The following is a 24159-nucleotide window of genomic DNA, read 5'->3' on the forward strand; positions in this document are numbered from 1 at the left end:
ATCTATACATCTTTTATTGTGCTGTGTACACTTCTGTCCCATAATTTGCAGGGTTGCCTTTTTGCAGATTTTCAATTTTTAAAGCCTGAATTTAGTTTAGGAAGGATGTTTAAACTGTAGATTGCACTGATTTAATGAATCTCTACCATCAAAACCTGAATGCTGAGAGGAACGCAGTTTGTGGCTTTAAGTCTGTTGCTACTGTTTCAGCTTATGTTTACCCTATTGTTTATCATTATCTCCAGTTTTTGAGGCCAAATCTTAGACCCGCTGTTAATTTCAGTCTGTCATTTCTGAGAGTTGTGCCTTTTTAAAGCACCAGTATTTGATTATGAAAAACAATGGTCTGTTCCACAAATAATTAACTTTTGGTAGATGTGCTGGAAATAGTCATTCTTGGGGGAATTATTTGTCTGCTGTAAAATTTGCAACCGACTAGATGCAAGTCATCTTGATTACCCAACACCATGAGCATATCATTCTATTGTCAGCTTTCCCCAAGGCAAGCATTCCTCTAGTCTGTATGTTATTTTCTGTTTAGAGCAATGCACATCTTACCAAGCTAAATTTCAAGATTCTTCAGGTCTACCATGCTTTGGTCTACATGAAAAAAACATGAGTCTTGAAAACATCTCACTCTCATAAACTTGTGTACAGCAACTTGGCGTGAAGTTGTTCTGTAGTAATGAAAACCGATAAAACCTGTGTTGTAGATGCTCCCATCTTTGGGAAGTGAAATTTTAGAAGAGCTACAGCTGATTGCAATGGCTGCTTGGATTTATGTGTTTTCTGCCTGGGAGTCATGAGGCATTTGTTTGTTTTCCATCTATATTGATTGCACAGGCCTGTTTGTATCAACATAACTTAATGTCAGCATATCATTGGAAGATCAGTGTCACTCCAAGTGATTGGTTCTGGCCATGTGTTTGTGGCTAGAGAGCTAGTGTTGGGCAGTGTGTGCTCATCTATAGTTATGTTAAATGGATTTGAAATGAAAAGATTAATACATAAAAATATGAAACACAAAAATGTAAATGTTGCCTGGCTTGGCAAGCAAAAACATGTTTGACCGTACACAGTTTTCACCTTGGAGTAGTCCAGACATCTCAGACTGACTCAAAGGAGAGACTGACTGTAGTTGTAAGTCTATTTCACTAGACCCAGGCATTTTCTCAGGGTAAGTTGAGAAGATGTTTTGTATTCACCTGGATGGAGTTCTTGTGTCAAATAAGACTCTCTAACCGCTCTTGTCATGTGTAGAGAGAGCGGATGGTAGGCTTCTTAGTATGACTTTGAAGTTGAGCAAACTTGACATATTTCTGTTGTCTAATTTTATCTTAAACCTTCATATAGAAGCCTGGAACTTTGTAAATGCCTATTTCCTTGTTAACCACAATTGTATTTTGCATATTTCAAAGTAATGCACTGAAAAGAACTGGATTGCTGTAGATGTGGTAATCCTGAAAATGGGGGACAATTAAATGTGATGTGTCCAATCTCTTGATAACTCAGTATTGAGAACCTAGTGGGGAGCAAGGTGCCTCTCCTCAAAGTGGCATGGGTTGCATTGGGAAGGAGGCATGTCAGGCTTTGGGGAAGGTGGAGGGTGAGTGCTTCTTCACTCCAGAGGGAGTGAAGGTCAGAGGCCAGACCTATATTAGCATATATTCACCTATATTAGCATTTTCATTGAAGTCAGACACTCACTTTGGAAACAACTCTCTTCTTAGTCCTCTCTTACCATGCTTTAGTTACCACCACAGGCGTATGAAGCCAGTTACTTTCAGATGAAATAAAGGCAAAGAATACACTCCAGCAGAACACCTGATATACCAGAAGCAACACCTAGTGAGCATTCAGGCTTGAGAGTGAAGCCAGAAGTCCAAAAGCACCCACTGCTCAGACCTGTGGCTGTTGGGTTCTCAGTGCTAACTGTTGGTCTCCATCCATCTTCTCTTCCTGCATTCCTCACTCACTGCAGGAGGAGTTCCCTGGCATACAATAAGGAGTTAGGAAAGTGTGTGATCTGAAAGAATTTAAGAAGAGCTTGCACTTCAGCATGCGAGGAATTCATTTTGGGGTTAGGTATTTACTGAATATGTTACAAACACACCATCCTGTCTACTTCTACGTAGTTTTCCAGAAGTGACACACTGGCAAACCCTTTTACCAGAACTGATACACCAAGTATCAGCACTGGTACTAGGGACAAAATTTACATGGCTTGACTTCATAAATGAATATGATGAACTAATATGATGAAAAATAGTACCATGAATGATTTTTTTTTTAATTCTTTTTTTTTTTTTCTTTTTCCCCTTCAATCTTTGTATTTTTAGCTCTGCTCAAGAAGATGTGGATAAAATTAATCCCTGCCAAGTGGCAGGGGACAAAGTCAGTAGGGGGCAAATATGTACCAGCTTTTGACAAAAATACTGCAAGGAAGAATTATTTGCCTAATAAAATTGTAACAATTATCTCACTTGCAGTGCTGTTTAAGCATAAAGCATGAATACACCAGGAATGCAAGATAGGTCTCTAAAAGTGTTCAGCAGAGTTTATGGACTAGAGAAAACTGGAGCTCAACATCATAGGGATGTCACACCAGTGTAATGTAAAGTAAAAATGTCACACAGAAACAGCTGTGAAATGGCTTTGCATTTTAACATAGCTCTCTTCCACATGGTCTTGTAACGGTGTCTATAGCCTTGCTCAAAAGGTGCAGTTTCTTATTACTTTCTATGGGAGGTTTTTAAAAACCATAAAGGGTTATTTTAAGTTCTGTGGAACCATTCCTTCCAGGAGCATGTGGATGCAATTACTTCATGAGCTCTGATGCTGCTCATTTTTACACTGAAATATTGAGCCTTGTCATAGATCTTTTGCTCTCAGAAAGAGAGTTGCGTGACCTACGAGATCTCACAAGATCAGCAAAGCTGTAAATTAATTTCTTAAGTCTCTCTGATCCCTTCATTTTACTTAAGTTTCCTAGCTAATTTCTTGTCTTGCTAAGAATAAATGGTTTGGTGAGAGGGAAACAGGAGCTGTAACCTATCTCAGGTTTATTTAGATTTTTGCATATATGTGTTGGAAGTAAGCCAGGAAGCAATGCCGACTAAATGAAATCATTGTAATGTGGCCGCAAAAGAGGGATAGCATATTGCATAGTTATAACTGCATATTTGTCAGCTGTGATGATGTTTCAAAGAGAGCCATACTTTGCAGTTTTCTTTAATAATTTGCTAGTTTTCCATCCCTCTCCAGAAGCTGTCTGCTTGAATTAAATTGACATACATAACTACGTGTATACAGAGGAATGGGTCAAAATGTATGACGTGGTATATTTGGAAAACTGAAAACGAGCACAGTTTTAGAAGGTTGCTCTGTGCTCCAAATATTCTTTAAAAAAATTGAAGATTAAGGAGACAGGTTGGGGGAAGACTAGTAGAGTAGGTAGAAATCGATGATGAAAATAAATGGCCAGGCAGCTGTATGACACATGGGAATGCGGACAATACGCTGAATCACATACTGAATGCATCATCCTTCTGAGACTGTTGAAATCTGGAAGGCTGAAATACAGGAGAGAAGGACTCTACTGTAGCCACTGCTGTAGCCACACTGGCTACAACCACTGCTGTAGCCACTGCTGGTGCTGTAGCCCCAGCACCTTGGAGTGCTGTGCTTGTTTTGGAGTACTGTGCTTTGGGAGAAATGCTCGCAGTTGGAGAAAGTCTAGGACACGCTGTATTAGTGATGTGTTTAGGAAGAAAGGACTGAAGTTTGAGCACATAGCTGCCAGAAATCCTTGCAGAAGTAGTGGAGATCTGTCATTCCTCACAAGCTCTAGTAGAGGGCAAGAAACAGCTTCTTACATGAGTTGGGTAATAGGAAAAACTTAGAAACTTGATAAAGTGACAGCACTGGAACAGGCACTTCAATGAGTTGAGTTATAGCTTTCCTTTGAAATAAAGAACAGGGCAGACATGCACATCAGGGTTGGTTTAAGTGTACTTGGAGAGAGACCTAGAGAGAACTAATCGAGCCCTGTTACTCATTCTGTGCAGTCTTGATCACAGAAAGTTGCAAAATCACGTAGGTACCTCTGCTGACCAAGCCTTTCTAGGAGACTGCTGCAGTTTCACGTGAGGTTGTGCAGTGAGCTTTGTTCCAGCCAGTCCCTCCTGGTGCTGGCAGGATGCGAGGTCAGCAGTGCTACCTCAAACTGAAAAACACGTGACATTTCGGATGTGGGAGATGCTCTTCTGTAGGTACATGTTTTTTCTGGGAGTACTTATGTGTCCAGTGTCCCAGAACACCAATGACTCTGTTGTAGCCTGTTGCATCAGCTCGTTTTTCAGTTCCTCAAAGGGTATGCAGCCAAGTTTGACACCAGCCTGTCATGTCCAGGAGTCTTGTGCTGAATCAGTCCGGCAGAAGCCTGTCAGATGCCTGTCCCTATTTTTGTACTTCTGCTTCTATGGCCATTAAGCTTCTACTTTTCACAGCCTCTGTAAAGAAGTACTTCAGGCATGGGCACAGGTGGAGGTACAGTGGTAAAATATAAGATTTACACCAACATTTCACTCAGCTAAATAGCTAATATTTATGCAGCACTGTTACTGCTGAGATGCTGAGTGTACAGTGTTTCCATACTATGCTTAAATGGTTCTTGTTCATATTATTTTGCATCTAATGTTCTGATAAAAATGCCAATTTCTTTTTGTTTTCCTCACCTATACTGACTCTTCAGAGCCTACTCATAGTTGTAGTCTAAATTCTTGCCTCAGTGTTGCTAAAAATCTCAGCAGTGGCAGCAGATCAACACGAAGCATCCATTTGAGGCTTTGTTAATGTTTATTGAAACTTTCATTTTAATTTTACAAGCTCTGCATAGAGATCACTTTAAAACAGGTGCACACAGAGCTCCCTAACTAAAGGTGCAGCTGAATACAGTCAGGCTTCCAACATGGGCAGCAGTTCAATCTCAAGAAGGCCATGCTGGGATCCAGGCATCAGGTGTCTGACATTAATGTCCACTGCTGTCTCACAAAAGCATGACACTGTTTTTTCCCTCTGGTTCTGAAGTCAGAAACTCTATTGTTGTCAGGGCCAGAATGCACAGACACTTGATCTTGGTTTGAATCATGTGTGTAGAAGGCTATTTTTCCCCAGATGTATGCATGCATTGGGAAACAAACTGGGGGAAAAAAAATAGAACTAAGAAAAGAAAAAATGGGAGCAGAAAACTTTGAAATAAACCAGATTCTTAGTGGAATAAAAAAAAGTCCCTTCAGTGCATTTTCTCCATCTGTGTCAGCTTTTATAGCTCTGTTTCTGGTATGCATCTTTTGAGATTTCTTTAAAGATTGTGAAGAAATTTTGTCTTACATCAACAAATGGTTTTCAGAGCCTGAGCAAAGCCATAACAAAAAGCTTCTTGCAGAAATGCATTGGTGGTCAGGGAGGGAGAGGGGTAAATGAGGTTGTAGGGAGGGAAACACAGGGCTGCTTTGCAATTTTTTTTTACATTTGAAGATCACCACAATGCGAAGTTGCATTTCAGGCTTAGAAACAGTTGGGGGGGGGGATTTCAAGACAAGATGTGCTTGTATGTTTTGTGAGTAGACTGATTGTATTGAAAACTGCAGTCGGTTACTTGGTTTGCGCTTACATGCTGGCATTTATCGTTGTCATACCGTCAGTAAGCTGCCCTCTCTTGGTTTGGCTCAGGCTGGTAGCTGGCGTTCAGTAAGAGGTGAAAAACTAAACTGAAGCTGATTCAGTGCTGCAGAAAGTCCTTCACAACAGTACTAGAAAAGACTGGAAAACGTACAGCAGGCCAACTGTTTTTTGCTGAAGCTCTGAATGCTACCAGAAAGCCTTCCGAGCTTTTACTGGTTAAAATGTCCTGAACTCACCTCCTGTGTTTCCTTTTCCCTTTAAGATGTGTACTTAGGGGGAGGAGGAGAGGATATGTTCATACGGACCAGTGCAGATCTGGAAGTCCATGTCCTGAAGGTGTGTGGGAGCAAGTTTCACATGGAACGCCTTCAGGATATGCAGGGTGCACATCTGGAACTGTTACAATGATGATAGAATTAGGAGAGCATGAAGAGAGCACGAAAAGTACCCATAAAACAGAAGGACACCACTTTTTTAGCTCCAAGTCTTAAGTTAAAAACCACATTATGATTCATTATGCATCCAGAATGTCTGAGGTATAGACTATGCACAGTTAGCACAGGAACGAGGAAGGAATGCCACTTCTGGTCCAAAAGGAATGGAGATTAACAGTACTGGCTTGGTGCTTTGATCACAGGAGGGGAGCATCATGGAGCATTAGAAGCTGTTTTATAATTAAGTGTAAGAGTAGTGAAGAATGTAAGCCTGTAGGGATGGTTTTTTGATGTTTTCAACAATCACAGACTGAAACTGTTTTTTCATACAGTGCTGGGAGCCCATCTTACAGGAGGTGATCACACTGTTCTTTTGTATTAAAAGCATCTTAAAGTCTCAAGAAAGGAACAAGAAGTGAAGGCTCCAAATCTGTCACATCTTATGTACATGTTTAACGTCAGGCACTGTTGTTGGCTTTGGTGGTGATGTGAGGGAGGTCAAACATATGGTAAGGCCTTGCAAGGATTAATCTAGGGGACTGTTGCCTAAGTGGTCCATGGAGCCAGTGCTTGTCTGCAGGAGCTTGGCTGCTGCTGGTGGGATTTTTTTCTCCCCAGCTGTAAATCTCATTTTTAAAATACCAAAGTATACTAGACCCTTTCCAAATAACACTCCTCCATGCAATTATTTGCAATGGCTGCCAGGGGGGTATTAGGAGTCTCAAAGGGGAGCAGAGTGTCTGCAAAACCTACGCTGCATTAAGATATCATTCTTGCTCAGAAATATACAGATGCCTGAGTTACATTCACTCAGCCATAGACCACGCTCAGAAAGCTTGAAGAAAATGGTTTTTCTTCCTCTTGCTGAAATACTGAGTTTCTAAGTGAAACACAGCATGAAAGAGGAAGAGCAAAGGAACTGTGTAGTGGGGGTTCTCTCTTCACAGTGGGAAATGATGATTTTGATGTCTTCAGCTGAGCTAAGGTGGCGTTGGGCAAACTTGTGCACTTCGTGTCTTGGTTTCTTCAGCCAAGCAGTTGCACATCTCACCCTCACATACACACAGAAAATGCAAACCTTGTGTTTGCCGCTGCTGTAGTGAGGTGAGACCGAGCCTGTGCTGGGCAAAGTGAAAGCTAAATGCTCAGTGGGAAAATCTGTGTATCACTGATCAAATTCAACTAAGACATAGTTAATTTAGAAACTCTGCCTAAATGTTGGTTTGGGCAGGTTTGTTGAATGCATTTCAGGATGTGCCCTGCTTAGCCCGTATCAGTGCTGCACAGTTACAAAGCTTAGAGCTTAAGGAGGTGGCTTTGCATGCTTCCCTGAAATGTCTGAACACTGAAGGGATAGGGAAAGATGCACCGTGGAGCAAATCTTGATGTTGTGAAACCACTGTTCTTACTCCATTCTCAATTCTTGTTATCCTGCTGGGTGCTGTGTTTTGGTTTCTATATTCATCTGTATGGAGTTTTTCTTAAAGAATGCCTGTTGTGGTCAATGTGGAGACTTAGAGTTGGAAATCATGTGGCAATCAGTGTGGACAGGTCAGAGAGGGAACGAGCAAGATCTCTGGCAGCATTCATTTCTCAGCATATCATCTGTGACATTTGTTTGACTGCCAGAAATACCACCTAGTTGTCTCCATTTACTAGTTTGTATTGCATTGAATGGTGTGAAGAGCTGGGAGCATGAGTGGAAATGACTTTTAGGCAGCAATGTCAGCAGAAATGCAAAATTGCAGAAATGAACTTCTGTCAAACTCAAGCTTTCTTTGTAGCACGTCCTTTATTTTTGTGTTTGTGAGATGGTAAAGAAGTAGTAAATTGTTGTGTGTGGTTTTGGGTTAGCTGCTTTCGACCTGACAATAGCACTAGGGAAAAGCTGGTGTAAGTGTTGTGCAGTGGTTCTGTAACAAAGCTCCAGGCATGCTGTTTCTGCTCCAGGCATGCTGTTTCTCTGCCACTTGCTCTTCTGTGCTAAATGTGACCAGAGCTCGTGTTCTCACTTTGGACAGAAGTGCCTTTCTGGTGGCAAGAAGCAGCACAGCCAGCACCCCCAGAGCCAGTTGCTGGATTCTCAGTTGAACTCCTGGTTTGCATGAAGGAGAAATGAACTTCTTTAATGACACAGTGAAATTTTTTTTTCTTTGTACAAAAACTTCTTTACAGTGAGGGTGACGGAGCACTGGCACAGGCTGCCCAGGGGGGTTGTGGAGTCTCCTTCTCTGGATATTCAAGTCTCGCCTGGACGCCTACCTGTGCCACCTGGTGTAGGGAACCTGCTTTGGCAGGGAGGTTGGTCTCGATGATCTCTAGAGGTCCCTTCCAACCCCTACAGTTCTGTGATTCTGTGTGAAAATACCTGCATAGAGCTGTGTTTTTCCCACCTGCCCAGAACTGATGAATGAAGCAGCATTTGCTTCCTGAACTTCTCTTGCCTTCTCCCTGAATGCCTGGAGGAGCGAGGAGGTGAAGGATGGCTGTGTACCTCCCTGACAGCCCCTGGGTGCCCAGCTGCTGTTGAGCTTACTGCAGTTACTGTCTGTTGGTTCAAATGGATTTGTTTCCTGTGCTGTTCAGTCAAGAGCATGACAGTGTGAAATCTCTGGAATCCACCGTCTCCTCTTTACGTTCAGGCATGGGCCCACAGCCTGCCCTCTGTTAGTGCTTTGGGTGGCCAGCACCGAGATGAGCAGTGCTTTGAGAACACAGCCTCCTTGTGTTTCTGAGAACTTGCGTGTCCTCCCTCTCTCTGGCAAAATGGCTGCTCGCTGAAATCCCGCCTTTTGTCTTCCAGATTCCGACCTGAGCATGCGGACTCTCAGCACTCCCAGTCCAGCACTGATATTCCCACCGACATCTCCCGGTTTCCAGAATGGTCGAGGCTCCTCTACTTCGTCATCCTCAGTCACTGGGGAAACGGTGGCCATGGTCCACTCTCCCCCTCCCACCCGCCTCACTCACCCCCTCATCCGGCTGGCGGCCAAGCAGCAGAAGGAGCAGGCCCACGTCGACCGGCTGCCCGACCAATCCATGATCCACATCTTCTCCTTCCTGCCCACCAACCAGCTGTGCCGCTGCGCCCGCGTGTGCCGCCGCTGGTACAACCTCGCCTGGGACCCCCGGCTCTGGAGGACTATACGCCTGACCGGCGAGACCATCAATGTGGACAGGGCTCTTAAAGTGCTGACGCGAAGGCTTTGTCAGGATACACCCAACGTATGTCTCATGTTGGAGACGGTAATTGTTAGTGGCTGCAGGCGGCTCACAGACAGAGGACTCTACACCATTGCCCAGTGCTGTCCGGAACTGCGGCGGCTGGAGGTGTCTGGCTGTTACAATATCTCCAACGAGGCGGTCTTTGATGTCGTGTCACTGTGTCCAAATCTGGAACACCTGGATGTGTCAGGTAACGGGAAATATTTAAGTATGGATGCCTGGGAGTCTAAAAGCCTCATGCCAGTCAGACACCTGCTCCCCAAAACTGCGCACTTCCCCTTTCTGTGTTACGTTTCAAGCTAGGAATACAGATACACTCACACTGTTTCAGTGTGCAGGGCACCACTGGGATCTCAGTGACCCACATGCCAGCAGCAGCTTACGGACAGAATGGCTCTGATGGAGGCATGCTGACAGAGATGAGCCATTCAGACAGCCAGGACACTTCTAGATGTTTGCATAAAGCAGCCTGTGCTAGGCTTTTTGTCTAGGTATTAATATCAAATGTCATTCCTAGTGAAACTTCAAAGTCTTCTAGTTTCCTATTCCTGTTCCTATTTTAACCAGGTGCAGCTAGCTGAGACTTTCTTTTATAGTGTATACACTTGCTTAGAGACTTCATCCTTTCACTACAGTTGCAGTATATCACTGCTGCTGTTTAGATCAGCAGAAATGTTTGAGACAGGTTTCCCCAGATGTGTCTGGGGGTACAAGATATTTATTTCTTTTTCTATTTATTTCTTTTTCCCAAGGTCAGCCACACACAGTTTCCTCTTGGAGAATGTGTTGGTATTTAATTAAAAGGATGCACGGAAGCAGATCTCCGAAGTAAATGCAAATTTCAGTATTTATTTTGTGATCTCACTTTGTTATCAGTCTAATGCCTGTAATAATCAGCTAGACCTGATTTCCAGATTTGCCATTGGAGAGGTATTGGTGGCTATACAAAAAGCAGAGCACAGTAGGAATTGCAAACGATGTTGATGAGTCACTTGTACCCAGATAAGCTGATTTTTCAAAAAATTTCCCAGCGGGTGCACATTGCTTTGCTTTCTTTTTTCTTTTTTTTTTTTTTCTTTCAACTAATTTTTTCATCTCTTTCACTCGCTATTTCCCAGGATGGCAGAATGTCAAGGATAGCATCAAAACAGATAGTAACAAATCAAAATTATTCACTTGTTTTGTGACCTCTCTCTGCAGTTGACAATTGATTAGGGATTCTGTCCCAGAGAGTCTATTCACAGTCAGGTTATATCTGAATTAGTTGTGTCAGCATGTGCAGACAACATCTGGGAGTTGCTACCACACATTCAGGTTGAAGCATCTCCAGTATCAGGAGTAAACATGTATGCCTGTGTAATTTAAACCTGGAGCTTCATATCACTTTGAAGGTTGGCTATATCCCATGCATATTTATATTTCTCTAATGTACATCCTCTCATGTGGCATGGAGAGTTCATTAGCCCAATATTCTGGCTTTGGAGACACAGGAAAGTGGAATTGCTGAGCTGAGGGTGAGGTGTGAAGAGGGGAAACAGGTTTGAGGTAAAAGAAAGTATAGTTGGTTTAATGAGCAGCACCTTAACGACCAGTGCAAGAGAAAGCCATGGATGAGCATAGTGATGCTGTTGGGCAGATTCAGACTGTTTCTTAACACATCACCTTGTCCGTCTCTGGGGATTTTTCTTATAAAGCAAATTTGCTTGCCCTCATTCTCTTTTTTTCCTCTCCATTTTCTCAAACAGAAGGAATGATTCCTGAACTTAAAACAGGAACAGCCGTCTTCCACAAAGGCTGGGGGGGCCAGATTCTCACTAGTCAGCATCGTTGCAGTTGCTGAAAGAACTTACCCGCCTCGCTGAGCCCTGCCTCAAGCTATGCCAGGGCTGCTCTCTTTTATTTCTCTTTGGGAAATAAGTGTTAAAAAGAAGGTATGTCAGGGGAGGCCAAAAAGAAGGAGGAAAAAAAGACACCCTGCTCTTACTTTCATAGCTGAATGCCATATTAAAAGAATTCCAGGAGCAAGATTTCAAACAGCAATTTTAATTGCTGTACAGACTGTCCCTGGACTTGTCTGAAATGGGGTTGCATTCTAGGGCCTTGGATAAATTTGGACTACTATTAGGAGATCTCATGTGAGAAGTTTGCTTCTGTAATCAATCCAGGAAGTAATTAGAAGGACAAGGCTTGCATACATGTTTGGGCAATTCTCAGCACAGAAGGAGTTCACTGATCTGATTTTATAGTGAACAAGAAAGGTCGGGTACTTGTGCTGGGGGCTAATGCTGTACTTGTAGCCAGTTAGTTAAAACCCAGTTCACATGAATCCCTCTCCTTCTTGGCTGGCTATTTGGCAGCAAGAACATACCAAAATCTTTAATGTCAAAACCAGACATTCTTATTAACTTCCAGAGTTCTCCACAGTGGAAGTTCTGTCACTTTCAACATCCACTTTGTGGGCAAGTCTGAGATATCTCCAGAAGCTGGTTGAGCTTGACTGCAAATTATTATCTGACACGCTTGCCAACAATTTTTTAATCTGTTTGGAAGTTACTCCTCCATTTTAAAAATCGGTTTAACTTCCTTTATGGAAAATCCTGCTACAGAAGTTTTGTTTTTACATTTTTTATTATTTAGGACAGAAAAATTGCTACAGACCAAGAAATCTGTCATTTTGCCTAAAAATCAGGTAGTTGCGTATCAGTATGGACTCTTTCTCCAGTGGAACCATTTTGAATACTCTTTCCATGAAATATTTCATGTTGTAGCCAAAGTAACTAGACAAGATGATGCTGAGCTGTGATCACACACTTATGCACCCTGACTCCAACCCTGCTGAGATACTTCTGACCTATTCACACTATAATTGTGGTCATTAATGTTCTCCCCTTTCTTGGATCCACAGCAGACTAAACATTCTTCTTCACCCCATAAGCCTTTCATTCTCACTTCACCAAATTAGAAAACTGAATTCTAGTCAGCATATCCAGAGATATCCTGAAATATTCAGACTGATGCCTTAATCCAGCAGCCTTGTTGTGCAAACACAGCTGACAGATTTATGCCTGGGTGCCAGCTTTTTCTATGAAAACCCAGTTCAAGGATGGGGACACCTCCTGTGCATTTAGTATCAGCTAGTATAACGTGTGTATTTGGAGTGAAATTTTAAACCAGTCGATACTGAACTGTACTCCTTTCCTTCTACAAAAACAAACAAACAAACAAACAAAAACCACAAAAACTTTGCTTTATATCTGTATAGTATTTATTTGAATGCAAACATTTACGAAAATTGCACCATAGTATAGATGGATCTGCAAGGCAGTCTGAAGGGGAAATAGTTTTAAAAAGAATGTGATCATTGAAAAAAGTGTTTTGCTTCAAGGTCCCAGAGCTTCTACATGACCTGTGGACAATTTGCCAGTTCCATTATTTGAGGCCTAAGGTAAACTTTGCATCTGTTCAACTAAATTTGAAGCCTAAATTAAAATTCCAGCTGCAAACTCAAGTGAGGAATGTAGAAATCTTAACTATAGATCGTAAACTGTTTCAAGTCCGTATTCCATGCTGGACATCTGCGTGAGCCTCCTGGATTATCTGAAGATTTTTTCTTTTTTTTTTTTCTTTTTCTGAAGCATATGCAATCCTTCTAATAAATGTCTGAATAAGACCTGTTGTATCAAGTGATATGGTTCTTGAGGAGATCTCTATACAAAGATTGGCATGCCTTCTTTTTTTTCAGATTACTGGACTTGTGCAGCATTTATGATCCATGGGGCTGTAAGGTTGTCATCTTAACTTTTCTGTTTTTTTCATGGCTCAGTTCATTGCTTTTGGCCAGTGTTCCAGCAGTACGGAAAAGCTCCTTCTATCCTTTCCTGAGGGCACTTCCTCAGGTATAAGTTGCAGAATTTGAGTAGACATTTGTGGTTGGAACTGTTGGGCCTTGATCACTTGCTGGCCAACCCTTCCTTCTTTCTTGCAGCTGTTTCTAGCCACGTGAATGCAGTGAGCCCACCTGAACAGGACACTTTCAGGGAAGACTTTCCCTTCAGTAGTCTGAGACTGAAAGTTTGCAATGGAGCAGAAACAGCATTTTCCAAAAAAGCTTTCACCAGTATACAAAAATGGAGAAAGTCTGTGAGCGTGTTTTTCCTTTTAATCTAGGTTTGTCTCTTTCCTTTGCAAGCTCTGGTCTTTCTCCTCTAGTCTGGTTTTATCCATTTGTGGCCGGACTTACACACTTCAAATAATCCTTTTCTGTGCCTGTTCATGTCCTCCCATGCCCTTACAAGTCTTAGCTCCTGCTGACTCCCCATTCTCATTACACTACTCAAATCTCCACCCTTCTGCAGACCAATGGTCTTGCCATAGTTTTGCATCCTTCCTGCACTGTGGGCTCGGGGATGGATTCACATCTGTTCTCCAGATGCATTTTAGACTGTTGTGGGGTTTGTCTTCTTTTTTATCACAGGATTTGATGGTGCAAGAGTCTCTGATGTTGGTTTACTAACTCAACCAGTGCGGAATGAGAGTGCCTCTGATCAAAAAGCTGCATGGTTCTCATGTAATACCGTTTTCTCAAATTGACACTGAGTTTCTATTATAGTAACATGCTGTTGAGTTTCCCTAGGTAAACCTAGGGCCATTATTTCACATTTGTGATGCAGGCAAAAGTGGCCTGTGGCTTTGCTGGTCCTCAAAATCCAAAGAAACCTCACTGACTCCAGTGGAGTGCCTTTGCCTGGGTAAATGGATGCATCACAGCAAACCCAGACTAGTCAGTCAGGATGGCTGTTCTAGTAGATATCTGCTCTGGAAGATGCCTTTTTGGCATCCAGCATGCCGTGTCACGCGCACCTTTCTGGTCTTGCTGTCTGAGTTATCCTTACTGCTTGCTTAAATTGACTGTTTTTCCACATAGGCTGCTCCAAAGTAACATGCATCAGCTTGACTCGCGAAGCCTCCATCAAGCTGTCTCCCTTACACGGCAAACAAATCTCCATCCGCTACCTGGACATGACGGACTGCTTTGTCCTGGAGGACGAAGGACTGCACACTATTGCCGCCCACTGCACTCAGCTGACCCACCTGTACCTGCGCCGCTGCGTCCGCATCACCGACGAAGGTCTCCGCTACCTGATGATTTACTGCACGTCCATTAAGGAACTGAGCGTGAGCGACTGTCGCTTTGTCAGTGACTTCGGCATGCGGGAGATAGCCAAGCTGGAGTCGCGCTTGCGATACCTGAGCATCGCCCACTGCGGCCGGATCACAGACGTGGGCATCCGCTACATAGCCAAATACTGCAGCAAGCTGCGCTACCTCAATGCGCGGGGCTGCGAGGGCATCACGGACCACGGCGTGGAGTACCTCGCCAAAAATTGCACAAAACTCAAATCGCTAGATATTGGCAAGTGCCCTCTGGTCTCAGACACCGGCCTGGAGTTTCTAGCCCTCAACTGCTTCAACCTGAAGCGCCTCAGCCTGAAATCGTGCGAGAGCATCACTGGGCAGGGCCTCCAGATTGTAGCTGCCAACTGTTTTGACCTGCAGATGTTGAATGTGCAGGACTGCGATGTTTCTGTGGATGCTCTGCGATTTGTTAAACGACACTGCAAGCGCTGTATTATAGAGCACACCAACCCTGCCTTCTTCTGAAAGAACACCCTGCTGTTACAATGCAGTATTAAAAACACTGATGTATAAACACACGCTCCCATATTCAGTAATGCTGTTTTTTTGTAGCTCACGGGAGTCAGCTTTTCTTGTATGTCGTTGATGAGGGAGCATTTCTAGAGGACTATTTTGTTTGCTTTATGTGTGATCACTTTTTTAAGGTGCGGTGGGTCTCCGTTGAGAACCTGCCTTAATGTACGACCAGTGAGTGCTCAGCATCCCTAGCGGAGTGCCATTTCCGTAACAGCCATGATCGTGTCCCAAGCTAACGTAGCTACCTCCAAAGGAAATAGCACATAATCCCTCCTTTGGAAAGGCTGCTAAGCTGTGTCAAACACATCTGAATTCCAGCTGTGCTCTTAAAGCTGACTATGCAATATGTGTCTCTGTTCTCCAACTTCTCCAATATGGCTGATAAAGCATCCCCTTATCTCCAAGTAGTTTTTCCTCGGTAGTCACTCATTGTAATCCCTCAGGAAATACTGGGAGGTGTTTTTAAATATACTTCACTGAGGCAGAAGACCTGCTGGCCTTTGCTGAGCACTCTGCTGCACGAGCCTGGAGATTGTGCTGAAGCATGGTTTCTCATGGAAAGCTCTTTTCCAGGTCACTTATGTATCATCACTACTTGCCTTCGGTTCTAAATCTGCCCTTACCTGCATCTGTAGTAGCAGCTCCTGGGCCTGATAAGCAGTGACATTTTCACTTGAGTGAAGGAAAACAGATGGGATATTGGTGGCCTTGCAAAGGAAGAAGCCAGCAATCCAAGAGGCTATTACCGTTCTGCAACAAGCTGAGTACACTGTGTACTGAGCACTGCAGTACACTGGGGCCCCTGTGATGCTGAGGAATGGCTGACACAGGCAGTGCCCATTGCTGCACTGTACTGCTGTCACCAAAAGGCCTGTCTGCTCCTTCATGGTGCCTCTTCAGCAGCCGTGGCACTGCTGCAGCTGCCTCTCTCTGCACAACCCAGGCACATGTGTTGTGGTGCATTCAGTATGTGCCTTAGTACATGTAGAAACCTCACCCCTTGCTGTGGCCCTCCAGTTTAACAGGTAGATGGCTGATCTCAGGTCTTCAAAGAGGTTAGCTTGTTGTTAGGTGACATCCTGGGAGAGAGAGGGGCTTGGAATGTTATTCACGTCAGAGTCTTGTGTTCCCAAAGGCTGGATAGATGGCTGCCAATTACCACACTAACATTGCCCTGTGACACTGCAAGCCCACTGTACTCTCGTGATCACTCTTGCTCATGCAAGAGCAAGCAGGGCTTGGAGTTTCCCCTCTGCTGCCTCTCTTCTCAGAGCACACAGTCATTTTGTGGTTCCTTTCTTCACTGTTTTCTGGCAGCCGTTTCTCTGCAGTTTCGCATTTACTGCTCAGATTGGAAGCCAAAGATGTGAGGGGGTGATGATATTTTCAGGCAGGCCCCCTGTGCGTGACTGACAGGTGAATTCATACAGTCAGCATTGTGAATTTATACATTCATCTCAAATGCTATAAATGTCTTGGTAAAGAACATAAGAAGGGAAGCACCGTGTCTGGTTTTCATAAGCAGTAGTTCCATCATCTCCAGACAACACTCATAAAATCATTGATATGAAGTGAAAATCCACATGCTCACGAAAAATACATAATTGCTGAGGAAATACTTGCAGCAGTGCTCTCTCAGATTACAAAAAAGCAATGCTTTGGGCATGTCCCTGCAGAGGGAACTTGTCCTGCTTGTGCGAAAAGTCCTGTAACGTACGTATGTTCCTCCAGTTTGGAGTTTCCTAACTTCTGGGATGTCACCACCTGTGAATTACAAATGCGATTGTACTGAAGCAAGGAGGGCCAAGGAACATGAATTTGTTATTGCTACTGTTACTGGTCAGCGGGTAGCAGAGAGTAATCCCATCCTTTGACCAGTTAACATCACTTTAGTTTTCCTTTCTGTGTTTTTAAAATTAGAGATTCTTTTCCAGCCAGTATTACAGCATATTTTATCCGAGCCAGCTATACTCTCTGTTTATCCTTTATCTGAAAATGGCCCCAAGAACAGTTAAATGTTGAGCCCATTTCTGAAGATGGTGGGATTTAGAGCCATTTGCACTCATGAAATATAAGGCCTCATTAGTAACGTTTAACTGTTTATTAGGAAAAAAAATCTACTTTTCTGGCTAAGCTAAATTGAGTGAATAGTGCTACATGGTTTTTAAGGTTTCTAATGTTTAAATTGGCCTGTACTGTACAAATCTCACTATAAAGCCTTAATTTGCTACCAAGAAATAAAGCAATATATTGGTAACTGATGAGAGTGCATCGTCATTTGCACTAATTGATTAGCTTATTGTGAAAATGAAAAGATTAAATACTTGTAAAACTTTGTTTTCTTGAATCCAAGCACATGAATGAACAAATCATTGCAATAAGTAGGTGGATGATTATAAAAACAACAGAGGATTCACATAGGTTATGGTTTTGCCTATCTGTCTCTTTAAAATTTTATTTTCCTCATGAGGATCTTCTTTACTCTGAGACATAATCAGTAACTGGAAGTGTAAGTAAAAGAAAAAACAACATGTAAAAAGCTCACATATAAAAGGTCCAGGAGGGCCTCTGCTCTGAATTAAAGACAAGCTAACATACTTATTCTGAAAAGTAAAAGGGTAAAGCACTTACTTATTAGTGCGGTGTTCCTTTTGAATGTTCCAGAAAACACACTCTGGGGGGCACTTGTGGAAGATGAATAAAAGTAATTTTTCAAAGCCAAACAACTTACACAGTCTGATCTGCCACCCTGAGACTGCTACGTATTTCAAGAAAATGTGAACTTATTGATATAGCTTGCTTGTTTTGACTTCTAACCTTTTTCCAGTGTCTGTCTGCAAAATGACACAAGCAGAAAGGAAAATGAAGTATTATACCTGGAGCTGAGTTTCCTGGGAAGGATGCAGCATATGAATGAGGTGTCGTAGTTCCAGTTTGAGGTTGGCAAAGACTATCAATTTCCTGAGCAAAAACATTGTTGATTCTTGAACCATAACATTCAGGCTGAGGCAGTGAGGCTTCCTCTTCTCTGCCCCTCTGCAATCTCATTGAGGCAAGCAACCATGGGTCACATCAGTCAGGCTGGCATTTGTTTATGACTCAGCAATAACTTGTGCCACGCAGAAAGAGGTCTCTTTGAAAGGGCGCATCTAAATCACCATGCACTGTGATTATACCCAGAGCTCTGTATCAGGATATTTAGTTTTCTCATTCCCTTGCTTTTCATAAAAAAAGTGGAACTGTATTTTCCTGAGGTTAGCAGTGTGCAATTAATGTGAAGTACAACACTTTTGCCTTTCTCAGCTATGCACTTTTAGCTTCCCACAAAATGCAAAACAGCTTCTGTTGGATGTCTTGAGCCTTCTTCAGAACCTCAGTCTGTAACCTTTCAGTAATGGTTTGACAAAACATCTACCCTTTGAACTGGAAAACTTAAAAAGCTAGTAAAAGGCCTAATTTTAGACGAGGCTTGAAGCAGGTCCAAAACCCCATTAAAAAGAAATGTAGTGACCGTTTGGACTGCAGACTGGCTGCCCCACAGCTGCCAATGTTAGTTACAAGGGGAAAAGCTCTGTGAGAGAGCTGGTAGCAAACAGTTCTTCCCTGCTTTCAGTTTTTTACAGTTTTCTCAGTTTTTAGCTGTTCAGGCTGAAACTTCCCATGCTGGGTTTGAAAATGTTAGTTGAAATGGTTCATCTGGCTCTGTAAATAAAGCTAGAAGGAAATGTCATCTTGCTCACGGTAAACTCTTGGTGACCTTTCCTTTGAAAACGGTCCATTGCTCTCCATCTCCTCCATGGCCTTCGGAGCAAGAGTGTGAGCCTTGCCAGGAGGTCAGCTTCGGGACAAGGATGTGTCTTACTAATCTCCCATTAAAATTCACCCTAGTTTAGCTACAGCACATGTCTTCAGACATCTCTGACTTCGTGATCGGGGAGAAGAGGGCCACGCTTGGCTATGATGAGGCTTGGAGTCTGGCAAGGCAGAGATTTGGCAAAGCTGAGAAGCATTTATCACTCTGGCAGTGTGAAGGAGGAAATGGCCTGAATTATGTGGAAGCTGCCTGGAAAGTCAGAGCAGGGTTGAAAGACAAGATTTGGAGAACTGGGACAACAGAGGGATGAAGGAAAAGAAATTTCTTGGGCAAGAGGACTGCGACTGAGATGAGTCTGAATGATTTTCAATAAAGAAATTGGGTCAGGTTAGGAGAACTGGGTTTGTATGACTTATTGGACAGGGAGCGTTGGATCAGAGAGAATGTGAGTCAAGTACTGAAGAATGATGTTTGGGGCAGGAACAGAAACATGAAGAAAATGGCCTGAACACTAAGTAAATAAGTGCACTCCTTACACGGTAGGCTCAGAGCAAGGCTGGCAAACTCTTTCTTTTAGTATGTCTCAAATTTGAAACAGTATTTCAGAAATGAAATCATAGTTTTGGATTTGATGCATTCAACATCTACCCTTTATAATGATTTTTTAAGCTGGAAAAGCTCTATAGGCAGACCTTTTGCCTTTGCAAATGTGTACTGGGGTCTGCATGTCAATTTCAGTATCTTGTTCCTGCCTTTACATCTTTGTGCAAGGTCGTCTACTGAGAAGAAGGTGGCAAGGCAGGTTTGTAATACTGCTTCCTGCTGCAGTGGGTTTCAGCAGCACCATTTCTTCTGCTTTGCCTAGGTGCAGGCATCTGTGGAGGGTGAAATTCCTGTCATTTTGATGACTGTAAAAGGGTATGATAATAATAGGTTCAAGTTACTGCCAGGCAGTAGACATCAGAATTCAAATTTAGCCTTAACAAAAACAAATTGAACTGAACAGCGCTGCTGCATACTATTAAACAGATTAAATCAATTTTCTCCATAAAATTGCTGAGGGATGTTTATTTTCATGCACCCCTGCTGTATAGCTGTGTGCTTCAGAGCAGATTTTTTCCTCTGTTTTTGTTTGCTGTGAGATCTGAACAGAAGAATCAGGTCATTTTTCCCTCGTCCTCTGGATGATCATTGAGGTGCATATTAGATTTACACTTGTGAATGGATATCTTTTCCAAGAAGGCTCTGCTAATACAAATTTTTAATACAGCATTAGAGTGCAACAATCCAGTTGGCCATAGATATGTCAAATTAAGTCATTATAAATACAAAAGTTACAAAATAGACACCAAAGGGAGAACCAGACAAACCAGAAAAAGGGATGAGGAGATGAGAATGAGTAGGAGAGGAAGAGGGAGAGAAAAAACAAGCTTTTCTAAGTGAAGTGATACTTCTAATGCAGAAGAGAAGCCTTTGCCATTATTTCTATGACTTAAGGCACTGTCTTCTTGGGTTTAGAATGGATTACTTTTCCTTTGTTTTTAAAAGAAACACTGTCATAACCTCAATCTCACATGAACGGTAAAAATGGAAAAAGCCATCTTTAAAAGACGAGAGAGAAGGCAAAGATGGATTTGTGCCAAAAGGAATGAATATTTTTAACAGTTTCATATTGCACTGTCTGTCTTTGACGGTTCCTAAAGCATTTTTTAACAATCAAGTAAATGGCCATTCCTGAGAAGTTTCCATTACTTGTTGAATATACTTCATTCATACAGTTGCCTCAGCAGACAGATAACTGAGATTTGAAAAGGTTCATTTTTCAGCTGCAATACGCAAGAGATCATTCATGGTTTGCAACTTTTTCTTCTTTCTCGAGTGTTCCCAGATCTTTATCACTTGCCTTTTATCAAGGATATACCCTAAGCAACAGGTAAACTGAGTTCACTGCATCTAGTAAAATATTTACTAATCGCGGTTTGTTTCCTTTTGATGCCTAGGATTTGCACTGGTTTTCTGATCATGCTGTGTTTTATGCTTTGAAAGTACTTAGAAAAAAAAACAGTTTTCTGGATTTGAATTACACTGAGGAGTGCTTGAATCACACCATTGGCAGCGATAGTCTTCCTTGCAAACCCAAAATGTCTGTCCTTAAATGGTCTCCTTTCCTACTGTAGGCTGTGTGTTCCTACAGTCAGACATGGAGTTAAGCTGCCTGACTGCATCCCTGCACTCTGCTCTGTTCACCAACACATATGACAGGGTGGGATTCCAGAGGGCTGCAGTGCTGAAAGCTCACCTTCCTGGTTTGCCAAAACAATTAAAAAATACCTCATCCTATGCCTTCTTTGCACTGTGGGGATAAAGGAGATGGAGAGCCCTGACTGCTAGGTAGGAGGAATTCCTTTTGCTTGTTTTCTACCTGTGTTAAAGTCATAGCCTGGTAGCTCTCAATTTCTTTTGAAATTGCTTATAGCAAAGTACATCCATCCACAAAGTGCCATCGTGCTCCTGCCTTAAAGGAGCACATTAACAGGAGGGGGAACGGCTGTTTATGAGGGTGGATAGTGATAGGACAAGGGGGAATGGTTTTAAACTGAGACAGGGGAGGTTTAGGTTAGATATTAGGAGGAAGTTTTTCACTCAGAGGGTGCTGAAGCACTGGAACAGGTTGCCCAAGGAGCTGTGGATGCCCCATCCCTGGAGGCATTCAAGGCCAGGCTGGATGTGGCTCTGGGCAGCCTGGTCTGGTGGTGGGTGACCCTGAACATAGCAGAGGGTTGAAACTAGATGATCATTGTGGTCCTTTTCAACCCAGGACATTCTATGATTCTGTGATTGGGATGAATAATGAATAATGCTATTTTAAACTGGGGTTTGCACTGTAAAGTAAAAAGGGAATGAGCATTATGGAGGCAAACCTTGAAGGACCATGCTTTATAGTGATCCATTACTTGACTGAGCGAAGCTTCTTCTGTTTTACTGGAGGTAAACTACAGGAACAAGCACTAACTTCAACACCAGCTCTGATGAAGAAGCAGGCCATTTCTCTGTGTTGTTCTTTCCTTTCCTCTTCTGACCTTAGAGAGAAATCCAAGCTCCTGTGAGAGGCTGAGATATTCTGCCTCTGTCGACATGGGTAATGCAAGTGGTGAGTGGACTGGTGTTCACAGGATAAGTTCATTTGCTTGGCAGCAATCTGGGTGATGGACTGAGGTGATTAACTGCAAGTCAGTGACCGCTCAGTGGCCAAATCTTGCTCACATTTCACACTGGAGGTGGAAAGTATGCATCAGTGTCAGTAAAGACAACACTTGCCAGTCCTTGTTCTTTTCACATACTATGATATATTATATATTATAAAACTACACAATGAAAGATGAATCAACTGGAGGGGAGGAGGAGGGGAAGGGGCAGTGTTGATATATTCTGATAATTAAAATCCATTGTCAGAGTAGCATAGTAGAAAATCAGGTGCACATCTGTCATGAGCCACAAGAACTTTCACTGATTCCAGTGTAGGATTGGGCTGCTGGCGAGTTCATATAAAGTTGCTCAGTGATACTGCTGTAGCAGTGCTGGTGTGGCTTCTGCTCCTTCTGCTGTTGTAATTCCTGTGCCCGCACACCACAGAAATGATCCAGACTTTCTTTGATCATCTCTGCCTCCAGCTGACAAGCAGGTTGTGGTGGTTTAACCCAACTCCAGACCTGCTCTTTGCCCTTGAGAGCTGACAGAGTGTTGTGGAGGCTGAATGTTAAGTCTGTGTGGTGTGGCTGGTGAGGGGTCTGTGCTGCAGGCACTGCCAGCCCTGTTCTAGAGCAGGGAGAGAGAGGGAGGAAAACGTGACAGTCCTCTGAGCTGGGATAAGGCAGAGGCAACCATGTTGTGATAATCTGAACCTAAAACAGCTTGCACTGGAGTTCCCAAAACGGCCAGACCATCTCCCTGCTGCAGCTGCAGCTGCAGCATCCTCATCTGCTGCGATGGCACCTTGGCATTTCCACATCCCCAGCAGCTGACACAGATATGCTCAGAGCAGGGACTTTGTCAAGGCAAAGCCATCACCTGGGTGTTACGAGGAGAACAGTGGCTACCTCACAGCTGTGGCCCAAGAGCTGTGCTTAGTACTCCACCGAGCAGCCATACTGCCCCTCAGGAAAGCCCCAGTCAGGCACCATCCTGGCTTCCTGACTGGCAGCAAGGGTACAAAACAGAGAGCTCAGAAGTGACTGTTGTGGTAGGGACCAGCGCTAAGAGATTCCAGGCACTCTAGCCTTGTGTTACTGCGTATGCATGGTGCTGCTGCTAACCTCTACAAAAGACTGCCACACTCTCTAGAATTCACTGTCACCATGTGTTACGTTGGCAAGGCTTTCATCCTCATTGTTTGATTATAAATTAACATGAAATTTGCAAAAGATGGCTTCTTTGTTACTTCAGTGAAGCCCAGGGTGATCTAGGTGTCAACAAAAGGTAGCATGCCCTACCCTGAAATTGTGCATTTACTTTTCTATGCCAACTAGGGCAGCAGTGCTGTTCCTCATACACATCATACCTCAAATGCACAGCCAAGGCTTTCTATGTGGACTGTCTGGAAGTTTTCTTCCAGACTATTTACGTATGCTATTTATCCCTGTCATACTGCGTTCTAGCAGCTTCTAACTTCTGGTTGTCAAAAGGTTGCTTCTTTGTCAACAGCTCCACACCCAACCTGCATTCCATCATCCGAGGAGCCTGCTGTACAATAAAAGATCAGGCCTTATGTGGCTGGAAGTTTGAAAAGCTCCCATATGCCCACTCCACATCTGCCTAAAGGAGAAAGGCATCTTCCACATTAATATCAGGACTAATACTTGGTTCTAATGGTTTTAGCTAGATAATCAGAATCGTGAATATTATGCAGCTATAAATTCAAGCAAATCTGATCTGCCCTACCGCCAGCCTGACTCCCTTGTATACAAAGCCTCATAGAGTTCCAATTCTCTTATCTTTGTAATGCTTGAGATGGTGTGTGTGTGTTTTTTCTTAAAGTCTCTGAGAGTTGCTTGGTATTTACAATCTGTAGGGGAAACTCATTCAAAAGCATTATGAGACCGGCTTATCTTCAAATCAGAGTGTTGTCTGATTTCTGAGCATTGGTTTGCTTTTTGTAAGGCAAATTGATGAGGGCACAAGAGGGCTTTGGAGCCCGAGCTTCAGAGTTTATAAGCCTCTGGCAGGTTAAACTGGAGAGTAGGATAAAGTGGCCTCCCTTCCACTGCCAAAAAAATAAGAAAAAATGGGAAA

The 24159-nt window shown here is 43.1% G+C and overlaps 1 protein-coding gene across 2 annotated transcripts in view; it reads left to right on the plus strand.

Annotated features, from left to right (window-relative positions):
- FBXL7 (F-box and leucine rich repeat protein 7) overlaps positions 1 to 17743 on the plus strand; it is a 165004-nt gene extending 147261 nt beyond the window's left edge. For both annotated transcript variants that reach the window (XM_048940163.1, XM_048940164.1), the window contains 2 exons: positions 8923 to 9534; positions 14269 to 17743. In XM_048940163.1, the coding sequence (XP_048796120.1) occupies positions 8923 to 9534; positions 14269 to 15005 (1349 nt within the window). In that variant the 3' untranslated portion in view covers positions 15006 to 17743. The remainder of the gene's footprint in view (positions 1 to 8922; positions 9535 to 14268) is intronic.
- Positions 17744 to 24159: the final 6416 nt, after the last annotated feature.

The sequence above is a fragment of the Lagopus muta genome, chromosome 3 (assembly GCF_023343835.1).
Source record: "Lagopus muta isolate bLagMut1 chromosome 3, bLagMut1 primary, whole genome shotgun sequence".
Taxonomy (NCBI): Eukaryota; Metazoa; Chordata; class Aves; order Galliformes; family Phasianidae; genus Lagopus; species Lagopus muta.